This window comes from Ochotona princeps, chromosome 4, assembly GCF_030435755.1.
Source record: "Ochotona princeps isolate mOchPri1 chromosome 4, mOchPri1.hap1, whole genome shotgun sequence".
NCBI lineage: Eukaryota > Metazoa > Chordata > Mammalia > Lagomorpha > Ochotonidae > Ochotona > Ochotona princeps.
Window position 1 is genome coordinate 85,632,877 of NC_080835.1, and position 24,293 is coordinate 85,657,169.

General features: G+C 38.0%; 1 protein-coding gene and 1 pseudogene across 1 annotated transcript; one reads left to right on the top strand and one right to left on the bottom strand.

Annotated features, from left to right (window-relative positions):
* Positions 1 to 639: 639 nt before the first annotated feature.
* ANGPTL5 (angiopoietin like 5) lies at positions 640 to 22,875 on the top strand. Its single transcript, XM_004585006.2, has 8 exons — positions 640 to 879; positions 3,190 to 3,334; positions 9,043 to 9,146; positions 9,920 to 10,013; positions 12,673 to 12,773; positions 14,677 to 14,797; positions 17,321 to 17,506; positions 22,410 to 22,875. The coding sequence occupies exons 1-8, from the start codon at positions 787 to 789 to the stop codon at positions 22,727 to 22,729; spliced, it is 1,164 nt and encodes a 387-aa protein (XP_004585063.2). The 5' UTR covers positions 640 to 786; the 3' UTR covers positions 22,730 to 22,875.
* LOC101525031 (tumor protein p53-inducible nuclear protein 1-like) lies at positions 7,360 to 8,112 on the bottom strand (annotated as a pseudogene).
* Positions 22,876 to 24,293: the final 1,418 nt, after the last annotated feature.

The following is a 24,293-nucleotide window of genomic DNA, read 5'->3' on the forward strand; positions in this document are numbered from 1 at the left end:
ACACTTGGGTCATCCTCCATTGTTTCTCCAGATGTCTTAGCAGGGAGCTGGATTGGAATTGAAGCAGTTGGAACTAAAACTGGCACACATGTGGGATGCCAGCATTGCAGGTGAGCACTTAACCTACTATGCCACAGTGCTGGCTCCATGGAGTTTCAATGATGTAGTCATAAAATAAATAAATCAGAGACCTACAAATTTGGCATCTATATGGCTAATATGACCATTGCTAATAGTTGCAATCAGTTAAAAGTATATTTTAACTCTGTATTATCTGCTCTGATGTCCATATTGAGCAAATTTCTATTCAATATTTTCTCAAAATATTTCCAATGTGACATTCTTCCCATTCCATCAGTCACTTCTACATTCTATTTTTGTGCAAGTCTGTTCACAATTATCATGGTATAGCTTATTCAAGACAAAAAGAATATTCTGATCCATAAAAGACAAATGAATTTATAAATGCACATTAAACTTATCTTTATCTGTCAATTTATTATGAATTTACTTATTTATCCCTTTATTGCCTGTATGGCAGAAGAATGGATTTATAATGTAGGTAGGGGAGTAAAACACAAGGAATTTGACAGGATTTCTAAAGCTACCTTGTTTTTCATAGGAAGGGTGTTGTTTCAAATGAGGGCATGGAAACCAGCAAGCGTTGGCTTCTGTTTTTGTTGTACACATTCCAGAATTTTGAACTGAGGACTCTGTGCACTTAGGTTTTTCCACAGAAAGTGGACTGATATTTCAAGAAGCGTTTTTCATTTATCCAAGAAAAATATGGGTCCATACCAAGTCTCACTTTTGTTCTTAAATATATGTATTTTTATTTGTGGAGAAGCTGTGCAAGGTAACTGTAAACATCATTCTAAGGTAAGAATTTTAGCAATATTATTTTAGCTAGGAAAGCATAAGTAGCTTTCAAGATACCTGTTAATATTTTGAAAAGATTATACTACTAAGTATGAGTTATGGAATCATTAGCACTTTTTTTAAAGAAATGCTGTGAGAAATTGCTTAACTGTTAATCTTTTGCACTTAGGAAGCTATAAGCTGAGAATTGACTTAACACTTTTTCTATGGAATAATTTTACAGAAATTTCAAGCCTGGGTTAAAAACTGGTCTGCAAAGTTTCAATTAGCTTGATAATATATTTGATGGATAATTTAAAAATGACTCCACTTTAAAAATACAGTCTATAAATTTTCACATTTCAAATATGTTTTTTATGAGGTGTTGCCTAGAAAAATAGAAAGTTGTATCCCAAAATAATGCCAAAATAGTAGTTAATATTGTACATGATTAGGTGGGAATTTGAACTTCAACACATTGAAATATTGTTTGATAATTTTTAAATGTTATAAAATGCATTTACCATTATATCAAAGCAAAATTGCAATATCTCATGATTAAAGCAATAATACATTTTTGGAAGTATATGCAAATATTAATGGTTTATTTCTCTAAAACATGTCAAAATACAAAAAAATCACATTTATATTTTAAAATGTCAATTTATCTTAGTTTTTGAACAAATCTAACATGTCAATCATTACAAATATATAGATAAGGAACAGAAATTAAATTAGATGCATGAAACAAAATGCAAGTATCTTTTCAAGACAAATTTCTTTTAATAATGATTCCTTCTAAAAATTTCAATGTTTAGGTAAAGGAAGACAAAGCTTGTTATTGATTTCATCTAACAGCATTTTTATTTTTTAGATTTGTTTACTTATCTAAAAGTTGGAGTTAGAGAAAGAGGGAGAAACAGAGAAAAAGAGATTTTCCGTTTGCTGGTTTACACCCTAGATGGCCTAAATGGCCAGCAATTGGCCAGGCTAAAGCCAGGAGTCATGAAACAACAGTTATTAAATCTATATGTATAAATGCCAAAGAATATTTTTAATTTTAAAGAAACGAATAGTGTGCTAACAAGTGCAGATATCTAAGGACTGATAGCTGGCCTTTTAAAATATTGCCTTCTGTTGATTTTGCAAGGCAAAACTCCATACTTTTTTCTGTTATCATTGATATCTTTCAAATGTATTAGTATTTTGCTTTCTAAATCTTCAAGTGTCTTAGCTCGTGCAAAAAATAAGAGGCACGGGTGGACACTGTGCTACAGTAAATTCAACGCCCACATTCCATGTCACAGTGCCTAGGTTTAAATTGCAGCACTATTCCTGATTTTAGCTTCCTTCTAATGTGCAAGTTGTGAGGCAGCAGGTTCACGTGCTTGAGTCCCTGCCAACTGTACGGGAGAAACTGATTGAGTTCTTGGCTGCTGGTTTTGGCAAGGCCCACCTCTGACTACTGCATTATGTAAAGGAATTAAACAGTGATAAAGTTATGAGAAGACACCCCCTCTGCCTTTAAAATATAAGTGAAAAAATGTTAAAAAACAAGAACAAAGCATCAGAGTGCCAGTGTGGTGCTGTATCGTATTAATCCTTTGCCTGCAGGACTGGCATCTAATATGGGTGCTAGTTCATGTCTAAGCTGCCCCATTTCTGATCCAGCTCCCTGTTATGTATGGCCTGGGAAAGTAGCGGAGGATGGCTGAAGTCCTTGGGACCTTGTACACATGTGGGAAACCTGGAGGAAGCTCCTGACTCTTGTTTCAGATCAGCTCAGCTCTGGCCGTTGCGGCCATTTGAGAACCAGCAGATGGAAGATCTTTCTCTGTCTTTCCTTCTTTTTGTAAATATGCCTTTCAAATAGAAAATGTAAAAAACAAACAAAAAGAGCAACAGGCATCTTACTTTGCTATCATTCGTAATTGGTGCAGAAAGTACATGTTGTAGATATCTCAGGGAAATTTTATAGTCCCTTTAAGAAGAGGGATAACCAAGGTGGAGATTATCTGTCAAAATTTGGAAAAGTCCAAGGTCAGGATTGTGGAGTCTCTGTAGAATAAATAGACTCTAAGTAAATTCTTTCTGAGCTTGAGAAGAAGAGAATAGAAATATCAGATTAATGTGCGTTTACTATCCATATTCAAAATTCACCCATAGTTGTATTTGTGGAAGTTTCAGCTAACCAGTTCATTAAGTGTTTTTAATGATCACCTACTTTGTGTGTTGAATCTAACCTTTTCCCTATAGTCTTCTTACTTATTATATGTTAGGTTTTGCAACATATCTCATGTATTTTTGCTATTTATATTTTTGAACACAAAGGATTTTCCAGCAGTTAACATTGTACAAGATGTACCTAATGCAAAGGATAAAAGCAGAAGTAATGACACTGTTTATAAAGAAGACTGTGAGCACTCATGTGATGTTGCCACTAAAATTACAAGAGAAGGAAAACATTTCATGTGCAGTAAGTATGAAAAATAATTATAATTATAAAATCATGATTTATTATCTCTATAATAGACATAGGAAAGATGTATCTTACCTTTTTTTTTTTTAAGTCAGAGGCTTTATGTGTTTGGCTAGATGTTTAGCAAATGTTTGGTAGATGAAGTCTATCTTTCTATATACTCAGTTGATGTCCTAGAGGGAAGGGACAAACCAGAGGGCACTGAGACTAGTACTGTATCACATCATTTAGGACTTTATTCTTATTTTCATATGACCTTAGAAATTTCACTGTTAGTTATTTTGGGAGGGAGTGGATTCTAGAAGCAGACACATTAGTACTGAATGTGGCAATATAATATATAGTGTAAGTAATATATGTATGTTATAATAGGTTTAATACAAACTCATAGCTAAGAAACCAATAAATAAAAATTTAGTCTGAAGACTACATCAAGCAGTAATTTTCATGTTGTTTTAAAAGTATGTGATTAGTGAGCTGAAAAATGAGGTTCTAAAAAAAAAAAAAAAAAAGAAAGAAAGAAAGGCAGAAGGGATAATTTGATCTAGATTCCAGAATTTGTAACTCCTACAAGGAGGCAGAAATGGGTTATATCAATCAAGTCACTTCGATGTGCCTCACAAGTCTCCGAAGCATCTCAAAGCAATGAGTGCAGCCTTAGGTCCATTGAGGCAGATGTCTAAATCCAAGGAAAATCCACTAGAGAGCGAGGGACTGGTCAGGGAAAAACAGAAATAGAATTGGATGAGATACAGTTAAAAATGTCAGTAAATCCTTATGTGATTCTATTGCTAGAAAGAAACATAAAATAATATTGAAAGGAGTAACATGCATTAATGTATGTGGCTTTGTTGTAGGAGACATCATAAGTGTCATAGGTGAAATTTGAAAAGGATCTGGACAGTGTGGGTAGCCAGTGTTTATTCCTGAGTGGGATGGTTTTGTTGTTAATGTCTTTGGCATTAGTAACACACAATGAAATAGCTGGGATTTTGGACATTATAGTAACATGGTCTCAAATGCCTTAGAAAGCCAGTACTTTCTGCTGTTCTTGAAACTTTAAATAAGAAATAGTGTTTTTTTTGGGGGGAGGGGGAGACAATAGTCTATTAACAAGACCACAAACGTTCAGAAACATAGGGAATTGTAAAAGCTAAAAAAACTCATCCACAAGAAACTGCTTGTGTGCCGAAATATTTCAGACTTTTTCCAAATGGCATGCTATGTCACCAGTCTAGAAACGACAGCTACTAAATTCAGAGGGTCCCGCTTGTTCTCTGATCCCAATTCAAAGGAATATGTACTAAAGCACACTGATAAACCACTGATATTTACTACAGCAAAATGAATAAATTCAGAGTGTATTTTGGCTACATTTCAGAGAATACTTAACAGGTCAACATCATTCTATATTATTATTGGCCTTACATCTTTAAGTACAATAGATGCTAAGAAACTTCCCTAGATCAAGGACTTAAACTGAACTGTGCAACCATATTCTTACTTACTACATGTGCCAGGTTTAGACGCAACTGCGGAAACTGCCGGCGCAGACACCACAGCAGGGTGTCACAGGTGGCTGGTAACCCTAATCCTGAAAAGAAATCCCAACATCCAAACACCTGTTGTTTTCCACGTAAACAACATAGAAAGTTGGGCCCTGGGGCCAATGAAAAGGCAGTAACTAACAGTTGCAAATTTGTTTCAGGTATCAGGTAGTTTAAAAAAAAAAATCATAACAAAGACCACTACGTTTTTATACATAGATCTGTTATCGGTGCCAAACAAATTCTTATGGCAAAAACTTGTGCAGCTGGTGCAATACTAACCACACTTGTTAACGGGGACCCCATTCACTCGGTCTCCCCAGCAGAAGACAGCGAGCTGCTCGGTTTGAAAGTCACTGTAGCATGACCCTATTCTCCAAAGTATGGCCCTAGAACAGTCGATGTAACACACACACACACACACACACACACACACACACACACCTACCTTCAGGAAAACCTTACCTTATCTTCCAATTCGGGTAAACAACTGCAAATAAGTGAACTACAAAAATCTGGCAATCTTGGCCCATAGTTAGAAAATAAACAAAGGGGAAACCCACATGAGAGAAGGGGGAAGGAAGGGGTGATCTTGTCTCTTGCTTTTAAGAGACATTTTGGCACTTGGACCTGGTCAGGGTCTTTCACCACCCGGCACTCTACCCACTCTGCCCAAGGCTCCCTAGCCTAGCTCAGGTAGTGAGGGCTGCGGAAAAGATGGACAAACCATGTGCTGCCACTGGGCAGGTGGTGCCGCGGGCCTTCCCTGGGGCGGCAGAGGGCACCGGTGAGGGCGTGTGGCTCAGCCAACCCCCGTGGCAGCCGGAAGAGACTGGCGGGAGGTGAGAAGTCCATTTTGATTCCAGTCTAGGCAGCTGGCCTGCCTGCGAGTACAGCCCTCTGCCCTGGCCACAGCAGCGCCAATGCCGGGGGGACAGCGGCGACAGCAATGCACGGCCACCACCAGCCTTAGGAGGAAGGCCAAGGAAGGTCTTGGGAAAGGCCCAGATGGGCGCTTCTCCCCTCTAGGTGGCGGAGCTCCCCGAGGCCAGAGAGATTAGAGACTGCTTGAAGTAAAGACACAAAATGAATCCTCAAAGAAACTCACCTGCTGCCTCTGCTCCTGCATTGGGCCAGACATCGCCAGAAAGCCTCCCTGGCCCTGGCTCGTGCGGGGAGACCCGGCTTGAGCGCAAGGGGCCGCTCTGTCTGCGCATGAGCACATGGAAGTCTCCGCCTTTTCTCGGGCGGAAGCACACGGGTAGACACACACACACATACCGCCACACCAAGCACATGGACACACACGTACGTGTAGTCATGCCAAGGGCCCAGACAACTCCTTCCAAATTCGGAGGTGGGCAGTAGGCAGAGCCAGCAGAAAAGAACCGAAACAGCTTAAAAATATGAAGTGAAGGGGTCGGGCAGCGAGTTGGGTTTTTCACATGTCATTTTGCAGGCCTAGTTTGATCCCTTTGCGTAGGCGACCCTTGCTTTCTGCCAAAGTACCACGTCACCAGTCGCTTAGCAATTACTAAAGCACTGTTCATTAAAGTTTAATGTACCTGAATCCCAACGTGAACTCCGCTACTAATCTGGAAAAAGCAACCCACAAATACCAAAAACACAAGACTACATACACAGAAATGTATCAAGTTTTCTTTTAAAAGGGAGTCCAGCCATAATGCTACTATATCCATGGCAACTCTGACTTGTTAATATTCATTTAGTGTAAAGACGTAATCATTATATACAGAAAAGATTATCAAGTACTGGTCAATAATGTACGGCTGACCCTGAGGAAAAGTTTTTGCTTACTCAGAATATTAATACAAAATAAAACAAAACCGGGCCCGGCGGCGTGGCCTAGCGGCTAAAGTCCTCGCCTTGAAAGCCCCGGGATCCCATATGGGCGCCGGTTCTAATCCCGGCAGCTCCACTTCCCATCCAGCTCCCTGCTTGTGGCCTGGGAAAGCAGTTGAGGACGGCCTAGGACCCTGCACCCGCGTGGGAGACCCGGAAAGAGGTTCCTGGTTCCCGGCTTCGGATCGGCGGCAATCGGACCGTTGCGGCTCACTTAGGGAGTGAAACATCGGATGGAAGATCTTCCTCTCTGTCTCTCCTCCTCTCTGTATATCCGGCTTTCCAATAATAATAAATCTTTAAAAAAAACAAAAACAAAACCAAAAGATACCTATTCTTATATTTGGGAAGACATGTCTTTAAAATGCTAATTCCTGTACACTTCAAGAAAGACATCCTCCAACATCAAACATTGCAACCTGTACTGATATGTCAAAAAATATTCCGAAAAAAATCTACAAAAAGTAAGTGTTAAGAGCAAGGCATTGCATGGTCCCAGGTATATAAGTTGGGTTTTCAAGAGTATCCACAATGAGATTGGTCATTACTGGCTCATGGCACAAATGCACGTGTGTGCACGATTCTAGGGAGACCAACCCCAACTTGAAATTCTTAGTAATTGTACTGACGCGGGCAGGGCCGATGAACACCCAGCATGGTGCTTGACTTGCTGAGAGTGAAAATCTCTGGTAAGATTTTGACGACGAGAGCTCTTTCTGTTCAGAGACTGTTTTTCACTGTGCTGTTTTATCACTGGGAAGGGCGAAAGCGCCTGGACTGCTCCAGAAAAGCTGCATGAGCAGCAAAAGCTGTGACATAGCAGCAGATGTGCGGCTCCATCTCACTCTGAGCTTCCACCTCTGTATCCGTGAGTAAGTCTTAGCAGCAGCTTTTCCTGGTCCTGGGACTACCCGGATCTTGAACGTCCTTGGTCCTGCAGCTGCTCTCACTCAGCCCTGGGCAGGAGTTATGCAGAACATTGATAGACATGCTGGGATGTTGGATGAGCAGTTTTTCTGTTCGATTTGTTTCCACTTTGATAGTGGTTAATCCACTTGCAGTGAAACATGGGGGAGGGGTGATGAACCAGCTCTCCTCCATGGAACAACTCAGCCTGGAGGAAGCAGGAATCACTTGTGTCAGGCAAGCACTCCAGAGATTCAGGCAAACAGGCAAAGACACAAGGATGCTCAGTAGGTGGCGCTTCATGGATGCCGTCTTGCTCTTCCTTCTTTGCTGGGAAATCTGTGATAGTATCTGTGAAGCCTACAAGAATACATTCATCGTCCTCTTCCTCCCTGGATTCTGGTTCTTGGTCGGAAGATGTAGTGATTTCACCCACGTTTTATTCAGCCTCTGGAACATTGCAATTGGCTAGATGCCTTTACACCTAAGATTTCAAAATTCTGTCTTCAGTTGGAATGGCTCTGAGTGAAAACTGAAGCAAGCGAGGTGCTTATTCAACTTAGGTGAAAACCAGGGAGAACTGTTATCCATGGGTCTGAGCTCCAAACCGGGGTGCGCGGCGCAGTAAGCGGTAGACGCCGGCCCAGCAGGGACAGGGTCGCTAGGGCGTGGGTCTGCTGAGGTAGCGTGGTCGGGAGAGGCTGTGTCTCACTGGGTCCTGGGTGGCCGGTTCAGGATGCAGGACGGCCGTCCAGCCCTCCTGTCTCTGCCGGCTGTTCAGGTCCCCTTGTAATTGTGCAAGAAATAGTGTTATAAAATAAAAGCACCTGTTTTTATTTTTATAAAATAAAAACAGAAAACCATATGGTAAAAGTTCACTCAGAAATGAGTTAGTTGAAAACTTTGGCTAAGATTTTCTAGGTGTATAGCTGTTCATATATGTACTGGTAGTTTAATTATGTAAAACATAACAATCAACAACTGAAAGCAAAAATTTATTTTAAAAATGAACTTGCTTGATAGGAAAGTGTTGCCGTTTGCCTTTTTATATAATAAGAATTGATGAATCCTCTATCTCCTGCCTCTGTATTTCTTATATAATAAAGTAAGAATCATTATTCAGGACGTTGTCTCTAAATTATAGCAAATCACTTTGGGTCAACCCTATCATTATATTAGGAAGCAGATTTTCATTATATTATATCTAAGCAATCATTGTTTTGACTAATTCTGAGATAAACAATTATGAAAAAAACCACAATTGAGTGTTCAGATAAATTAAGCTATTATTGAGTTTGCATATTTGTGCAAAATCAGGTGACATTATTTTTAACTAATTATTTTTAATTGCAATATAATATTCAGTAGCCACTTTTTATTATACTTAAGGAAATTTGCAAAATTCTATCCTTTCCTATACACGAAGCACCAAGAAATTATTAAGAAATATGATGGACGAACAGCAAGCATCCTTGGATTATTTATCTAATCAGGTAAGGATTTTCTTTAGTAGTATATTGTTGTTTCATGTACCCACTGATTGCAGTAAATGAGAGGTATAATAATGTCATTTTTTAGTTACAGTCACATTCAGACATCTGTTTCGTGCCTACTGGTAGTAGAGGGATCATTAGAGGGAGCAATAAAAGCAATGGGCCTTCCTTTTAGGGGCATGCAGCCTAGAGGAACAGGAAAATGTATCACAAAAAGAAAAATGTGAGCACTCTCAGACTGACACAGATGAGAAATGTGAGACACAAGAAAGCTTTCCAGGGAAGAGAGCCCATGAGCTGAGCCATGAGGGACGACTAAAGGCTTTCAAAGGATTTCAAAGTCATAAAGGTTGGGTAAGGAGTGGAAGGCATTCCATTTTGGAGGCATCTCTTAGATATAGTGCAGGGCTGGATTGACTGGTGGAGAAAGCCAATAAAAGGAACAGTCAGAAAGTAAATCATTCTCTACCAAGCAGTCACTGAGTGGACAAAGAAATGACATGAGTCAGTTGGTGTGGAATATGACTGGGGGAAGAGCAAAGGGAGGAAAGAAGGATCTGTAGCAATAATGCAGGCCAAATATTGAGAACAGATCCAGAGGGGCAATCAAATTCAGAAACAAGGCCAGACAAGCTCAATGTCAGGGAGGTAGACACTACTGAATTTAGTAATCCTTGTTTAGCTATGCCTTTACTGCACTGGAATTCAGCTGATGAAAGTTGGTTCAAACGTAACTTTAATTAAATGTGTATGTGAATTATGTGTGTGTTTAGGTTAATGAGCTCATGAATCGAGTTCTCCTTTTAACAACTGAAGTTTTTAGAAAACAGCTGGATCCTTTTCCGCACAGACCAGTTCATTCGCATGGTAGGAACTTGATATTTCAGCCTTCTTGCATTTGCCCTGTATTGCTTAAAACATTCCTGGAAAGGTTGGCACTTTAAGAAGTTTTCTTCTTAAAAATACAGCTCACTATCCTCTAACAGTACAGAGGACACATCCCTGCCTATTCTCAAGTTACACCACAAATGATGTGCGCTGTCCTAAACTAGAAGATTTCCCCAAACATTTGAAAACTGTGGTCCTTTGAAGCTATCTTGACTTTGTTAAAAATGGTGTTTTATGTAGCTTTACTGTAACATTTTATTAATGATTATTTTTCATGTCAGAGTATTTGGGTTACTCCTACCTGTGAGAAACGCATTTGACATGGTTGAAATGTTTCAGACTGGGATATAAAATTTGAAAAAGATTAAGGCAGAATTAAGTCATACTTTTTATACTACATTATAGCAATATTAATTCCTAGAAGCTTGAGATTTACAGGCAACATTTTCTATAAATCTTATACTTATGAATTTATATGAAAATTTAAGCAAATACATGATTATACAGGGCAAAGGGTATGGCCTTTATGTTTTTCAAAATTACAAGGAATACGTGATAATCTGCTATGTTCCAGGTGTGAATAAAGGCAGTTTCACACATTGTTTTGTTCTATCTCATTTCTTTTTTTCCCCTAGAGAGTAATCATTTTAATGATATATTCATTATTATTTTTCATGATACAGTTTTGTAGATATAGGGATTCCTCCCTCTATTTTCCTTTCATCACTCCCCACTTCCCCCTCCCACCATTTAAAAAAATTGATTTTATTTTATTTTTTTTAGCATTTTCTTTTTAATATTGTTTACATAGTTGAGAGGGATGCACACCCACAGGAGCCTCTGATAAGGGTGGGGAGGGTCAGGTATGGAGGAAGGTGGGTGGGACTTGTTTCAATCCTTTTTTCTTTTCTTTCTTTTTTTTTTTTTACTCCTCTGTCCACAGGGGAAGAGGGGGAGAGGGTTGCTGTTGATGCCAAAACCACATCAGCATCTGGGGATGGAGGATGGCCTTTGATGGCTCCCTAGAGACCCTGAAGTGGGGAAGAGCGAGCCAAGGGGGTTGCTTGAATGGTTTCGATAACCCTGAGATGTTGTCAATTTTGTTGCTCTATGGTTAAGAAAATCTTTCCAAGATCTGCTGATTGACATAGTCCACCTTAGTGCATCCACAGACCCAGGAACATGCTGAAAAGCTTGGCCAGGAGAATGGTCTAACCCATTTTCATCCTCTCATGTTCCTCCCACCATTGTCTCCATATCTCATTTATTTCTTATAAGTATCCCTAGACAGGAAATGCTGTATGGTGGTGAGGAGCATGGGCTCTGATGTTAGACTGCTTGGACTCCAAATCCCTGATCCTCCATCTGCTTGATATCAGTTTTCTCATCAGTAACTAATAGTATCTCCTTCATACAGTTGTGGGGATTAAATGAGTAAATACATGCAGTTTTACAAATATTACTGGAAGCATAGAAGAATAATGTAAGGATTTGCTGTGATCATTGTCATTGTCAAGTGAGGATTATGCAGCCTAGAAAATCTAACCTGTTTATGTCGAGTTAGACAATAATGACAAAACATATTTCAACCCAGGTTAGTCCCTCAATGTGAACTTCTAGCAGGATGTCATTGCAGCAATGTCTCCTAATGGTTCAGAACACAGGCAACACGGCTGTATCCCATGGAAATGAGGAGAGAGTATGCACATTTTTCAGAGATGCTTTCTGTGTACCAACATGTGCTTTAGTATATAAATTGTCAGAATAAATCTACTAGTAGATATTATTATTATTCTGCTATTACATGGAAGAAATGAGGTTTGAAGCATTAAGTTACTGTGTAGCAAACTCTAATCCATACATCTTCTTGACTGATGCTGTAATGGCTGAACTTATTGTATTTATTTTGTGAAAGACGTAATTGAGTATCTTTGAGTAAAGTTTAATAATTGTAGTGAAATCTAATATCACACACACACACACACACACACACACACACACACACACACATTTACAAACCCCCAGGGACCTGAATGCTTTGGAGAATGTGATTTTACATATATGGCTGTAATAGTTGTAAACAAAACTGGCTCTGTTTGGAGTCTGGATTTTGATTTCTTCTGGGTGAAGAGAGTGATTTCCCCTTTCTCCTCTGTGTAGTGCAATAGTGCTCACTTACACAGTAGAATCTCTGATGTTTAGACTGGAGTAGTCAAGGAGTCAATATATGCTATCTATTTATTCCTTTGTGTTTTCTATTATCCATTCGTAATGATTTCTCCTACACATTATGCTCTGTGATATAAACCCAAATTCCTGAAAGAGTTTTTTTTTGAAAAGAGAAACTTATAGCAATAAAATATATTAACTGCTGATCTCAGATGAAATTTTAAAAACAACATAGAACTAAGAGAGGTTATTAGCGAGGGCTTAATGCAGCATGCATTCTTTAATTCCGGTTCTCTCATATATTTGCTTTTTATTTTTGAAATTGTGATCATTTTTAATTTTTTAGCAAGTTAAGAATGATCATGTCACAAATAAAAACACTTAGATAGCAAATCAGTTCTCTACAATTAAATCATTTTCTTAAATGCTTACTTGAAAATTTACTGATTAACAAATTTTACTTTTCTAGGTTTAGACTGCAGTGACATTAAAGATACCATTGGTTCTGTGACCAAGACACCAAGTGGCTTGTATATAATCTACCCAGAAGGATCTAGTTATCCATTTGAGGTAAAGCTTTCTCTTATGGAGTAAGTTAAATATCCAAGCAATTTAATTAATATTAAAATTATAACTGGTTTACTATTTAGTTTTTCCTTGAAAAGTTAAAATAAGTAATTGAAAGTTCCAATTTCAAAATGTTGGTTTTCTAAAATTCTAAAATCTAAATCCTGAACCAATAAAAAAGAATAATTTACATTTCACTTTTCAGTTTTAGTCTTTATATATGTCTTTTTTTAAAAAAGAAACAAATGTTTATTAATCTATTTGAAAGGTAGAGTGATAGAGACAGAGACACAGGGAGACAGAGATCTTCCATCTACTGGTCATTCCCCAGCTGGTCAGAGCCAGGTGTGGATCAGGTCAAACCAACGAGCCAGGAATCTCATTCTATTTTCCCACGTAGGTGGAAGGGGCTGAAACTCACTGGCCATCCTCTGCTGCCTTCCCAAACACATTGGCAGGAAGCTGATTCGGCTTTGATGCTGCCGAGGCTCAAATCAGTACTCAAATATGGAATGCTTAGTCATAAGAAGTGGCCTAACTCGCTGTGCCACAACATTGGCCCTTTATGGTTATTTTCTCTATGGTCAACCCATTTGGTGTAAGACCTTCTATTACTCTTACATTAGACAGTATCATCATAGACAGAATCATGCAATATAAATACATGCTTTAATTAGCTGATAGCTATTAAAAATTATGCTTTGATTTGGAGGTTATTTTCAATTTTCTTTCCTATATGTTTTTTATGATAAATGATTTGACATAATTGCATAAGACATAAATAATTTAGAAGAACTTCAAACTGGATTGTGACGCATATTGAAGCTGACTAACAAACTGAATAAAATAAATTACTTCTATGCCTATCACTGCTAATTCTGTGAAAGGATTTTGGGGAGAAATTTTTAGAGATTATCCACATTGATGAGATATATGCATGTGTACGTATTTATTTCCATCCCTATATAATTAGATGCTTTTCCTTTGTGCATAAGAAAGTCTGTGGTACTTAAACCTCATTTATAGTCTTTATTATATAATAACTTTAAGTAGATATCTTAGTGCTATTTCCATTTTTTGACATCCATTGATAAAATGTCAGAAAGTTGAGAATTAGGTGGGAAATAATTTTAAAATTATTACCTAAATTGCTTCGTCTATAGATTTAAAAGTGGATCTGAACAGTTGTGGAAAGGGAAAACTTCTAATTTTGTAAAGAGTGGGATGAATAATTACCTCTTTTGTGGGAAATTATTGAGTCCCTCACCTCCTCCACACTGCCTTTCTCAGTCTTCATGTGGGAAGTTTCTGATAGAGAATATGGCTCTGATTTCTTCCCTGTGTTGCTGTAATGGGTTCCCTGCAGGTGCTCTAAGAGGGGCATTTTGCACAGTGTCAATAGCTACACTTCAGAGGGCCTGCTGTGTAGGCGTAGATCATACTTTTCTGTCTGGCAGTGCCAGTCTGTGTGAGAAATGCCAAGTTTGTGTGAGGAAAGAGCAATCAATGTCAGGCAAACAAGCATTTTTTTAATGCTCAGAAAAACGCATAGCATTTTAATTCAAGTGAAAAGCTAACTTGTAGAGGAATCTATCACTATTGCCATATGAGATCAGTGCAATGCACATGAAACTGAAAAGTCTTTTTAGAATTGACTAACATGGCTAACATTCTGTAAGCATATATTTTTAAAAATGATAGAGACTATAATTAGGTTCATTCCAAGTTTTCCTTATAATAATCACAATGATCATTTCTAGAGATTTAAAATCAGATTGTATTCGTGACACATAAAGACATTGAAAACTTTCAATGGAGGCTTCTTCTCTTTCTCTAGGATTAAGATTAGCATGAATTAAGTCATAATACTAATGCTGTATTGTTGTCTTTTTTGGTCCTGTTTTAGGTCATGTGTGATATGGATTTCAGAGGGGGTGGATGGACTGTGATACAGAAAAGGATTGATGGAGTAATTAATTTCCAGAGATTGTGGTGTGACTATCTGGATGGATTTGGTGACCTTTTAGGTCAAATTTTATGTTCTTTTGTTTTTTTTCCTTCTTCTTGATGTACTTGCAGGCTATATCTTTACACATAAGATCTTTAAAGAAAATAGAAAATGTATGTGAATATCAAAATATGACTTAAATCATCCTCTTCTCATGTTAAATGATTTAGTAGATGTTAAGATCTAGAAATCTTTATTGTTAGGTGTTTATTGAAATGTGATTTGAGTGAGAATTCATGTGCAATATTTACTAAGTGTCCAGTATGCACCCAATAATGTTCTGATAAAGGCTGGCTGGTGCTCACAGTTTTGTATAGGTTGAGATGTACGCGGTATCTGGTTAACCAAATGAAATGAAGAACTGAGATGTACTTGGTACAAATTGAAATAGCTTGAGTTGGGCAGAGTATTTTATAAAGATATCAGTAAAGACCTCTGTGCCTATTAAATGGTGTCATAAAACAACAACAACAAAAAAATTTGAAAATTACAAGCCAGTGTGAACTGTAAAATGTGTTTGCAACATGACAGTATCACTTTTTCTGGTAAGGACAAATGACAGTGTTCTGTAGAATTTACATTAGTCAAAACCTTCTCCAGTTGAGAAGTAACCCTCATAATAATGCCTCTCAAGGATTCAGTAAGTGGTGTTAGCTCCACTGTATAAAGTCTACTGCATGCCAATAATTTTTGAAGGTAATTTGTTTATAGCAGTTATCTACTCTCCTTGGAATGCAGTTAATTTACTTTCATTACCTCTGAATTTCCAATGAGTATTCCTCCTTACTTAAACTGTCATAAAACAACATTTAGATTTTGAATTGTCATCTTCCTAACTTGATGCTTATTTCTATAGGGAAATAATAAAAGTCTTGACTAATTAAGTCTCCAGGCAGGTGTCTTTCATTTAAAGCAAGGCTCCTTTGTACTTAACATTTCTTTTTAAATTATTTTGAGCTTCAGGAAAATGTGTTGTTAAATTTTAAGTTTGAAGTAGGGGGAGAGGGGAAGGACGAGGGGGATATTGGAGTTGAAGGGTTATGGCATGAGACTGACCGTATCTCTAGCCATCCCCATATGTCCACTTTCCTGCTGCAATTCTGGATATTTTTTAATGCCAGGTGGGTGATAACTGTGATTCTCCTGTGAGTCCATGAGAAGAACTTAACATCTTAGTTATAATGATCATAGTTTTGAAGCTGTCAAATTATTTTCCAATTCCTTGAACTTTGTTTTACTACACCCTTACACGATTTTGTAATATCTGTGATTTGAGTAGAAGGCTACATTTCAAGAGAGGTATCCACATTTAGCCTCTACCATTGTGGGTGGGAGAGGCATCGGTTAGAATATACATGCAGGAAGTACATTATCTGAATTGGCAAGTTTTATAGCTCATCCTGTATGTACAGAAGTTTGAAAATATTGAGACTAAGCCCAAGGATATTCAAGTATTAGAATATTATTTCCAGTTATAAGGGGAATGAAGAAGCTCCATTATAACAGACAGCTATTTTTTCTGAATATATTCACCCAGAAAGGAAAAAAATAATGTCTTTTTAAAAAACATTCTTTTTTTAAGATTTATTTAAATTTTTATTGGAAAGGTGGATATACAGAGAGGAGAAGAGACAGAGGGGAAGATCTTCTGTCTGATGATTCACTCCCTAAGTGACTGCAACAGCCAGTGCTGTGCTGATCCAAAGCCAGGAGCCGGGAGCTCTTCCGGGTCTCCCACGCGGGTGCAGGATCCCAAATCTTTGGGCCATCCTTGACTGCTTTCCCAGGCCACAAGCAGGGAGCTGGATGAAAAGCAGGGCCGCTGGGATTAGAACTGGCGACCATATGGGATCCTGGCGCGTGCAAGACGAGGACTTTATAGCCACTACGCTATTGCGCCGGGCCTGAAAACAAATAATTTCAACTGAGCATTTTCAGGATGTTTCTTTGGAGTTTAAACATTTACATTTCTTGGTAGGCATCATTTTATTATCTGCCTGTTCTTCAGGGTTTTTTTTTTTTGTTGTTGTTGTTGTTGTGGACATGTCTTAATTTAAAACATGGCTTTTTATTTAATTGGGAATATAGAAATAAAACAATCTAGTGAGGCACAAGTAAGAAAAATGTATTTTTTAAAAGATTTATTTATTTTTATTAGAAAGGTAGGTCAGACTTATGCAGAGAAGGAGAGACAGAGAGAAAGATCTTCTGTCCACTGTTTCATTCCCCAAATGACCACAGTGGCTGGAGCTGAGCTTCTTCCGGATCTCCCAAGCAGGTGCAGGGTCACAAGGCTTTAGGTCTTCATCTACTGCTTTCCCAGGCCATTAACAGGGAGCTGGATGGGAAGTGGAGTAGCCAGGACATGAAACAGTGTCCAAATGGGATCCCGGTGTGTGCAAAGTGAGGATTTAGCCATTTAGGCATCACACTGGCCCAGGGGAAATACTTTCAATAGATCAGGGAAACTGAAGATTTGCACTAGCACAGCCAGTCTATTTGTGTGAGCCATCTCAGTCAAAACTTTTTTTTTTTTAAACAGGAAAATTTTGGCTAGGATTAAAAAAGATTTTCTATATAGTAAATCAGAAAAATATTACTTTTATGCTGCATGTGGCTTTGGAATCTGAAGATGACACATTTGCATATGCAACATATGATAACTTTTGGCTAGAAGACGAAACAAGATTTTTTAAAATACACTTAGGACGGTACACAGGAAATGCTGGTAAGTTTTAAATTTCTTTCCTTTTTCTTCTTTTTTTGATTAAAAATTTTTAAGTTGCTATTTTATGAGACAGTTCCATAGGCTCTGGGATTTCCCTTCTTCCTCCTGAAGTCCTCTTGAGAAGTCCCTCCTTCTTCCCCTACTGATTTACCCTCTAGTATTACAATGGGTATCCTTCATGAAGAGTCATAAGTACATCATTCCACTATTGAAGTGTTTCCTGACGTTGTAGGCATGGACAATGTCAGCAAGTCCAGCATCCTACTGTCAGGCTATATTCAGTAGTTTCATGGGAGTCCATCTTTGATCTGGATGCAGAGATGCATACTGCACTGGCTCCACATCTGGATATCTGCTACATTTCTATTATACATCCCCTTAAATACAGCCAGAAAACACAATCCACAACAGGGAGAAAACTAGAAAAATTACCTCAACATGGGGTTAAACAACATACTACAGGATGACCAATGTGTCGTTAAAGTGATGAAAAAGAAAATCAAAAACCTTATAGAAAATGCTACTGCTGCATGACCCATATGGCACTGAGGAAATGACAATAAAAACAAGAATATCAATGTCCATGAGATGAAGCAGAAACAGTGCTGAAAGGGATGTTTATAACATCAGGGTGCTTACAAATAATCAAAATGTTTTGTGTGAATGATCTATTAGTGAACCACAAGGACTTATTGAAAAAGATGCAAATGAATAGGAAGTGCTAAAAGGTAAAATTCACAACAAAAAAATTTGAAACAAAAAAAGCTGCAAATTGGAACAAGAAAGAGACATTCCCCAAGAAGATGAGCAAAACAACCCCTCATGTATGTTAACAAACAGCATCATGAGAGAACAACCACTTAAAATTAGAGATAAAAGAGAAATGGTTGCATTTCTACTCTTTATGTGTCAAAGCACTAATTTTTTGTTGTCTAGGTATATTTAGAAGTTTCGTTGGGAGTCTGCCTTCGTTCCTTAGTAGATATGCATGCTGTTGATTTTCTTTGATTCCTGCCACTCTGTTTTCCATCACCTCCTTTGTTTTTGGGGTTACACATGTGTATTTGTTCACCTTTATTTTTTTTGTTTGTATTTTCAATGGAAGTTGTCTTATATTACAGCGAACATATATCTGTCCTTTTAGGATTGACTCATTTTGCTTAGCATAATGTTCTCCAGTTGGGCCCATTTGGATGCAAATGATAGAATTTTATTCTTTTTAATAGCTGAGTAGTATTCAGTGGAGTAGATGTACCACAGTTTCTTCAGCCAGTCCTCTTTCAATGGGCATCTAGGTTGTTTCCATGCTTTTGAGATTGTTGATTGTGTTGCAGTGAACACGGGGTGCAAGTTGCTTTCTCATATGTATGTATCAGATCTTTTAGATATATTCCCTGGAGTGGGAGAGCTATGTCATATGGTAGGTGAATTTTCAGTTTCCTGAATATTCTGCATACCAGCTTCCATAGTGGCTGCACCAGCCTGCAATTCCACCAGCAGTGGGAACCACTGTGTCAATCCCACTTCTTTCCTTCCTTCCAAGAATTTATCTATTTTACAGGAGATTCAGAATTACACACACACACACCCCTTCTATCTGAAGGTTCACTTGCCAAATGACTGCTATGGCCAGAGCTGGGCTGATCTGAAGCTGGAAGCCGGGAGATTCTTTTGGGTTTCCCATGTGGGTGTAGAGACTCAAGTACTTGGACCATCCTCTGCTGCATTCCCAAGTCATTAGCAGGGAGTTAGATCAGAAGTGGAACATCTGGGACAGGAACTGGCACCCAATTGGGATGCTGGTACCACAGGAGGATTAGCTTGCTATGCCACTGTGCCAGCCCCAAGTTATTAATTTCTAAAGATGTCCAGAATATTTTAATAGAAATTGCTCTATTAGACAGAGAATTGTATTTATCTTGTTAGATTGATATACAACTGAAAATAGAATAGATTAGAAATAAGAAGCCTGGCTAACTCTTGAGCCAAAACACTGTTAAGATTGTGGTAACATCATATTATTTGGACCATTTCATACTTTCTAAAGTAATTTGTCTCAAGTAGTATCAGTTTGTTTTGTTTGTAGAGAGATTATCCAATGGTCTGGAAAGGTATTTTTTCCATTTATATCTTCAGAATGGCTGGCATCCACAAGTCATAGGATGTTAGAGAGATCCTTTGATCTCACTTCATATTGAAAACATCAGGAATGTTAACTTTCCCATCATCACTACTACTCATGGTACTTGTTCATTATGCACATTTGGTTTTAGACATGGATGATCCATGTTTCGCAGCCGTTCAACTGACCATAAGAGTGGGGAGCTGGGGGAGGAGAAATAGCATTGAAAGCACAGAATACTGATACAGTTTTGAGGGTTGAAGAGAGGGTAGGAGGGATTCCAACTGATTGCATCCTGACAATCTTTAGAAAGGGGCAGCTTGCAACAAGGGGTTGACGTTAGATTCAAGCTGTAAAACTTTTGAAAAATACGTATCCCTGCTGTATCTGATTCAGGAAGCTTGGGCCAGAAGGATGTACTGAAGCAGTTATAGCTGAGAACCACTGACCTTGTCCTGGAGGAATGGATAGGCTTTTGGCAAGTGTGTGTTGGCGAACTGAACAACTTGAGTCAGGATATAGAGGAAGAAAAATTACAATGCAGAAAGAGATGCTGGTGGGGTTAGGATCTATGACATCTGAGAGGGTTTACACTGGGATATTAAATGAAAGCCTGAAATTCAAGTCTTGATATATATGGAGAATTTTGAAAATTTTAACTTGAAATTTTCAATGCTTCAGTTAAATGTGTAAAGAGATATTTGAATATGGAAATTCTATGTTAGGAAAGATTATGTGGGTGTTCTCTAATTGATGAGTAGATCTAACTACAGGATAACATAATGGCAAAAGTTTCATTTTAGAACCTTCAGAATTTGCAATGCCATATTCTACATTTTCCCAACAAGACTGTTATGTGACTTTTAACTATCGATCATATAATATAATCAAAATAATAAAAATTAAAGGATGACACTAAATGGTAAATAATAAAAGTAAAAGGATGATAGTAAATACTAAAAGGATAGAAATATAATTAAATTGAGGGGGTTACATATCAACAGACAGATAGAAGTGGGCCACAAATTTGTCTGAGTCAAGAGCGAAAATAGCAATACAGATTAGGACAACATGATATTGAGCAACATGGTAGATCCATGAGAAGCATTATATTCCATATTATATAACTTCATAGAAATTCTTTGGGTTCTCAGAGAAAGTAGAGTATTGTGGTCTCCAGCTAAACTCTGATAGTACATATGACAGATGGATTTGAATGGATAATTGTGTAAGAAATAGATCCATGTGTTTTTATTTATAAAATTTTATTGAAAATTAAAAAAATATTTTATTTTATTTATTGACCTCTGAGGGAGGGAGAGTGAAAAAGGAGAGAGAGAGAGAGAATGAGAGAAAGAATGATGAGTGGTCTATTCTCCAAATATTCCCCACTTGTCTGCAATGGCCAGAATGGGGCTGGGCTAAAGCTAAAAGCCAGGAGCTTAATCTAGATCTCTCATGTGGTGGCAGGAATCCATTTCTTGAACCTTCCAGATTCTGCATTATCAGGAAGCCGGAGTCAGGAGCTTAAGCTGGCCATTGAACATAGGCATTCTGGTGTGGAAGGCAGGTGTTTCAACTGCGAGACCAAATGCCCACTCCACTGCATACATTTTTCAGTGAATTTTTAGGTATAATCCATAGAAGAATTCATCTGGTGCATAATGGTTCTCTTGTTAGACTTTTCCCAGGGAGGGTAACCATAGATTGTTAAGCAAATTTAGGCAATTCTCTATTAGTGTTCCTTCTTACCTGAAAACCATTGCACTTTGTGTATGTTGAAAATTGTGTTCTTCCTGGAAAGCTATATTCTCTCTATGTATTCTGTTTCCCATGAAATGCAGAGTCAAAGACTTTCCTAATCAGCAGAGCTGAGGCAGAAGTTAGGCCACTACTGTTAGTGAACTTCCTCAAGATCCCCAAGAGGTTTATCTCAAGTGGGGCCAATTATTCAGAAACATAATGAAACAAACACAGGTCCCTGACTTTCCACACAACTCACATAGCCTTTCTCTTAGTGTTTCAAATATACTAACTGAAGTTCACTTTGTCATGTGTTTAGAATTTACATTTCTATATCTAAAGTGATGTAAGGTAAATGATAGTGATATGAAACTATGTATAAATGGTTTTCTTTTCCTAATTTATGAATCACTTTATTGGTCTCCCTAAGTATGACCGGCTCTTTCCTATCATTTTGACCTAAGTTACCTTATTTTGTCTATGTAATCAAGCTTCCACATGCTGAGGAATTTATTGCCAGATTCTGGAATATTGGATATTGTATGTCTGAGGAATTAGTATAGGAACTACCACAGAAAAAATAATTTAAGCTTGTTTTCAAGGTATGATGCTTTATCACAAATGTCTGGTTGACTGAAAGAATGGAAATCACCTCAAATTCGGTCCTTTTAAAACAATCTGTTTTGGGACCTATCGTGATGGCTCAGTGGTTAAATCCTTGCCTTGCACGTGCTGGGATCCCATATGAGTACTGATTCGTGTCCCAGTTACTCCACTTTCCATCCAGCTCCCTGCTTGTGGCCTGGGAAAGCAGTTGAGGACGGCCCAAAGCCTTGGGACCCGGCACCCATCTGCGAAGCCCAAAAGAAGCTCCTGCTTCCTGGCTTCAGATTGGCTCAGCTCCAGCTGTTGCAGCCACTTGGAGAGTGAACCAGTGGATGGATGATCTTTCTTTCTGTATCTTTTTCTCTCTGTAAATCTGCCTTTCCAATAAAAATTTTTAAAAAAATCTTAAAAAAACCCCCCTGTTTTACCCAGGTGATGCATTCCGGGGCCTCAGAAAAGAAGATAATCAAAATGCAATGCCTTTCAGCACATCAGATGTGGACAATGATGGGTGTCACCCTGCATGCCTGGTCCAGGGTCAGTCTGTGAAGAGCTGCAGTTATCTCAACAATAATACTGGCTGGTGGTTTGGCCAATGTGGTCTGGCAAATCTAAATGGGATTCTTCACTTTCCGGGAAAGCTGCTGGCAACTGGGATTAAGTGGGGCACATGGACCAAAAATGACTTACCTGTCAAGATTAAATCTGTTTCAATGAAAATTAGAAGAACTTACAACCCATACTTTAAGTAATCCCACTGTAAATTGTTATGCGAGTTCTGTAATTTTACAATAATATTGTCATAATTTTATGCAACTCCTCTTTCTCCTTAGTGTCAGATACATTAGCAACATTTATAGATACCATTTAGGTGCTAGAGGGTCAGAGAGAGAATTTCAGTTTTGTTGCACTGTATAAAATAAATCATGGCTTATTTATGTTTTTGCTACTAATTGTATTAACAATATGTAATGAAAGCTTTAAAAAATAAATTACAACTTGCCTTCCTGAAATTTATAGTGCTTTTAAAGTATTTTATGTTTTCTTAGAAATTAAAAATCTAAATAAGTTGTTAAGAAAATTGAGAGAAATGTTTTTCTTACTACTATATTCATTTTTATATAATCAATTATGTAACTTAAAGATATTTTGTGTGAAGAAAATTATAATGAATAACTTTTATACACATGAATGTATGAATTTCACATTTAAAGAGATTACTTTTCTAATGTGATGCCACATGCTTTACAAGTAGTAAATGTACTGCCTCAATAAAGTCCTTCTTGCTTCTTCCTTGATAATTGTATTCCTCTTTGCAATAAATTTCTTGTATGTTTATATCCTGATCAGTTGCTTTCTGAACACATTAATGTCTTATCTCTTTTGATAGTAGGAATGGTAGCAAGAATCAAGATGAATCAGTGGTCTAACTGTGCTGTAGGAAGAAACTGAGTCCTCGGTTCTTTTAAGTTGGGAGGAGTTGAAAGGTAATGATTCCATGGGACAAGAGCATGAGAGACATGCTGGGCCAAGTGCTGATTAATGGTAAAAGAAATAAGGTCAGCAATTAAGACTTAGTTTTGAAAAAGTAAAGTGCTTAGTTGAGAGTTAGCATTATACAGTGTGCAAAGGAGGAAAGAAGTGGCTGAAAAATGAGGTGGGAAGAGGATTGAGTTAAAAGTAGATATACAAGTGGGAGTTTGGCATAGCACTTAAGATTCTGGTTGCTACTCCCTCAGCACATATGAGAATGCCTGGGTTTGACGACTACCTCCGCTCCACATTCCAGCATCCTACAAATGCACATCATCAGAGGCAACTGGTGGTAGATCAAGCACTTGGGTCCGTGGCAGCTCATGCAGGAAACCCAGATTATGTTTTGGGCTCTTGTATTTGTCTGGGTCTACTCTGACTGCTGAAGAGTTTAAGGAGTGAACCATGAAATGGAAGATTTCTCTCTCTCTCTCTCTCTCTCTCTCTCTCTCTGCTTCTCAAGTAAATCAATCAATCAATAAGTTAGTTACAAAGATACAGTTAACGAAATGAGAGTGATCCCAGGATAAGGCTAAGCTTGGCCAGTATTGAGAATCTGTAGGTTGAGGGGTGGCAAATGATGATCATGAATATAAATGAGGATATATACAGGTTGAAGTTGTAGGTGGGTGTACCCAATTCCCCATACCTTCCTGTGCATCTCACAAAAGCACAGCTGAGGACTGGCAATGGAGTCCAGTCTGATGAGAGGAAAGGATTGTAGGTTTACTGCCTTTTATACCCACAGCGATATTAACATCAGAAAGCAAGTTAATCTACTAA

Bases quoted from the DNA above. Each gene is read 5' to 3' on its own strand.
- ANGPTL5 (XM_004585006.2), top strand. From the start codon at position 787: ATGGGTCCATACCAAGTCTCACTTTTGTTCTTAAATATATGTATTTTT. The intron at 3,335-9,042 runs GTAAGTATGAAA...ATTATACTTAAG, and splicing joins AGGAAAACATTTCATGTGCA to GAAATTTGCAAAATTCTATC. The intron at 10,014-12,672 runs GTAGGAACTTGA...TTACTTTTCTAG, and splicing joins CAGACCAGTTCATTCGCATG to GTTTAGACTGCAGTGACATT.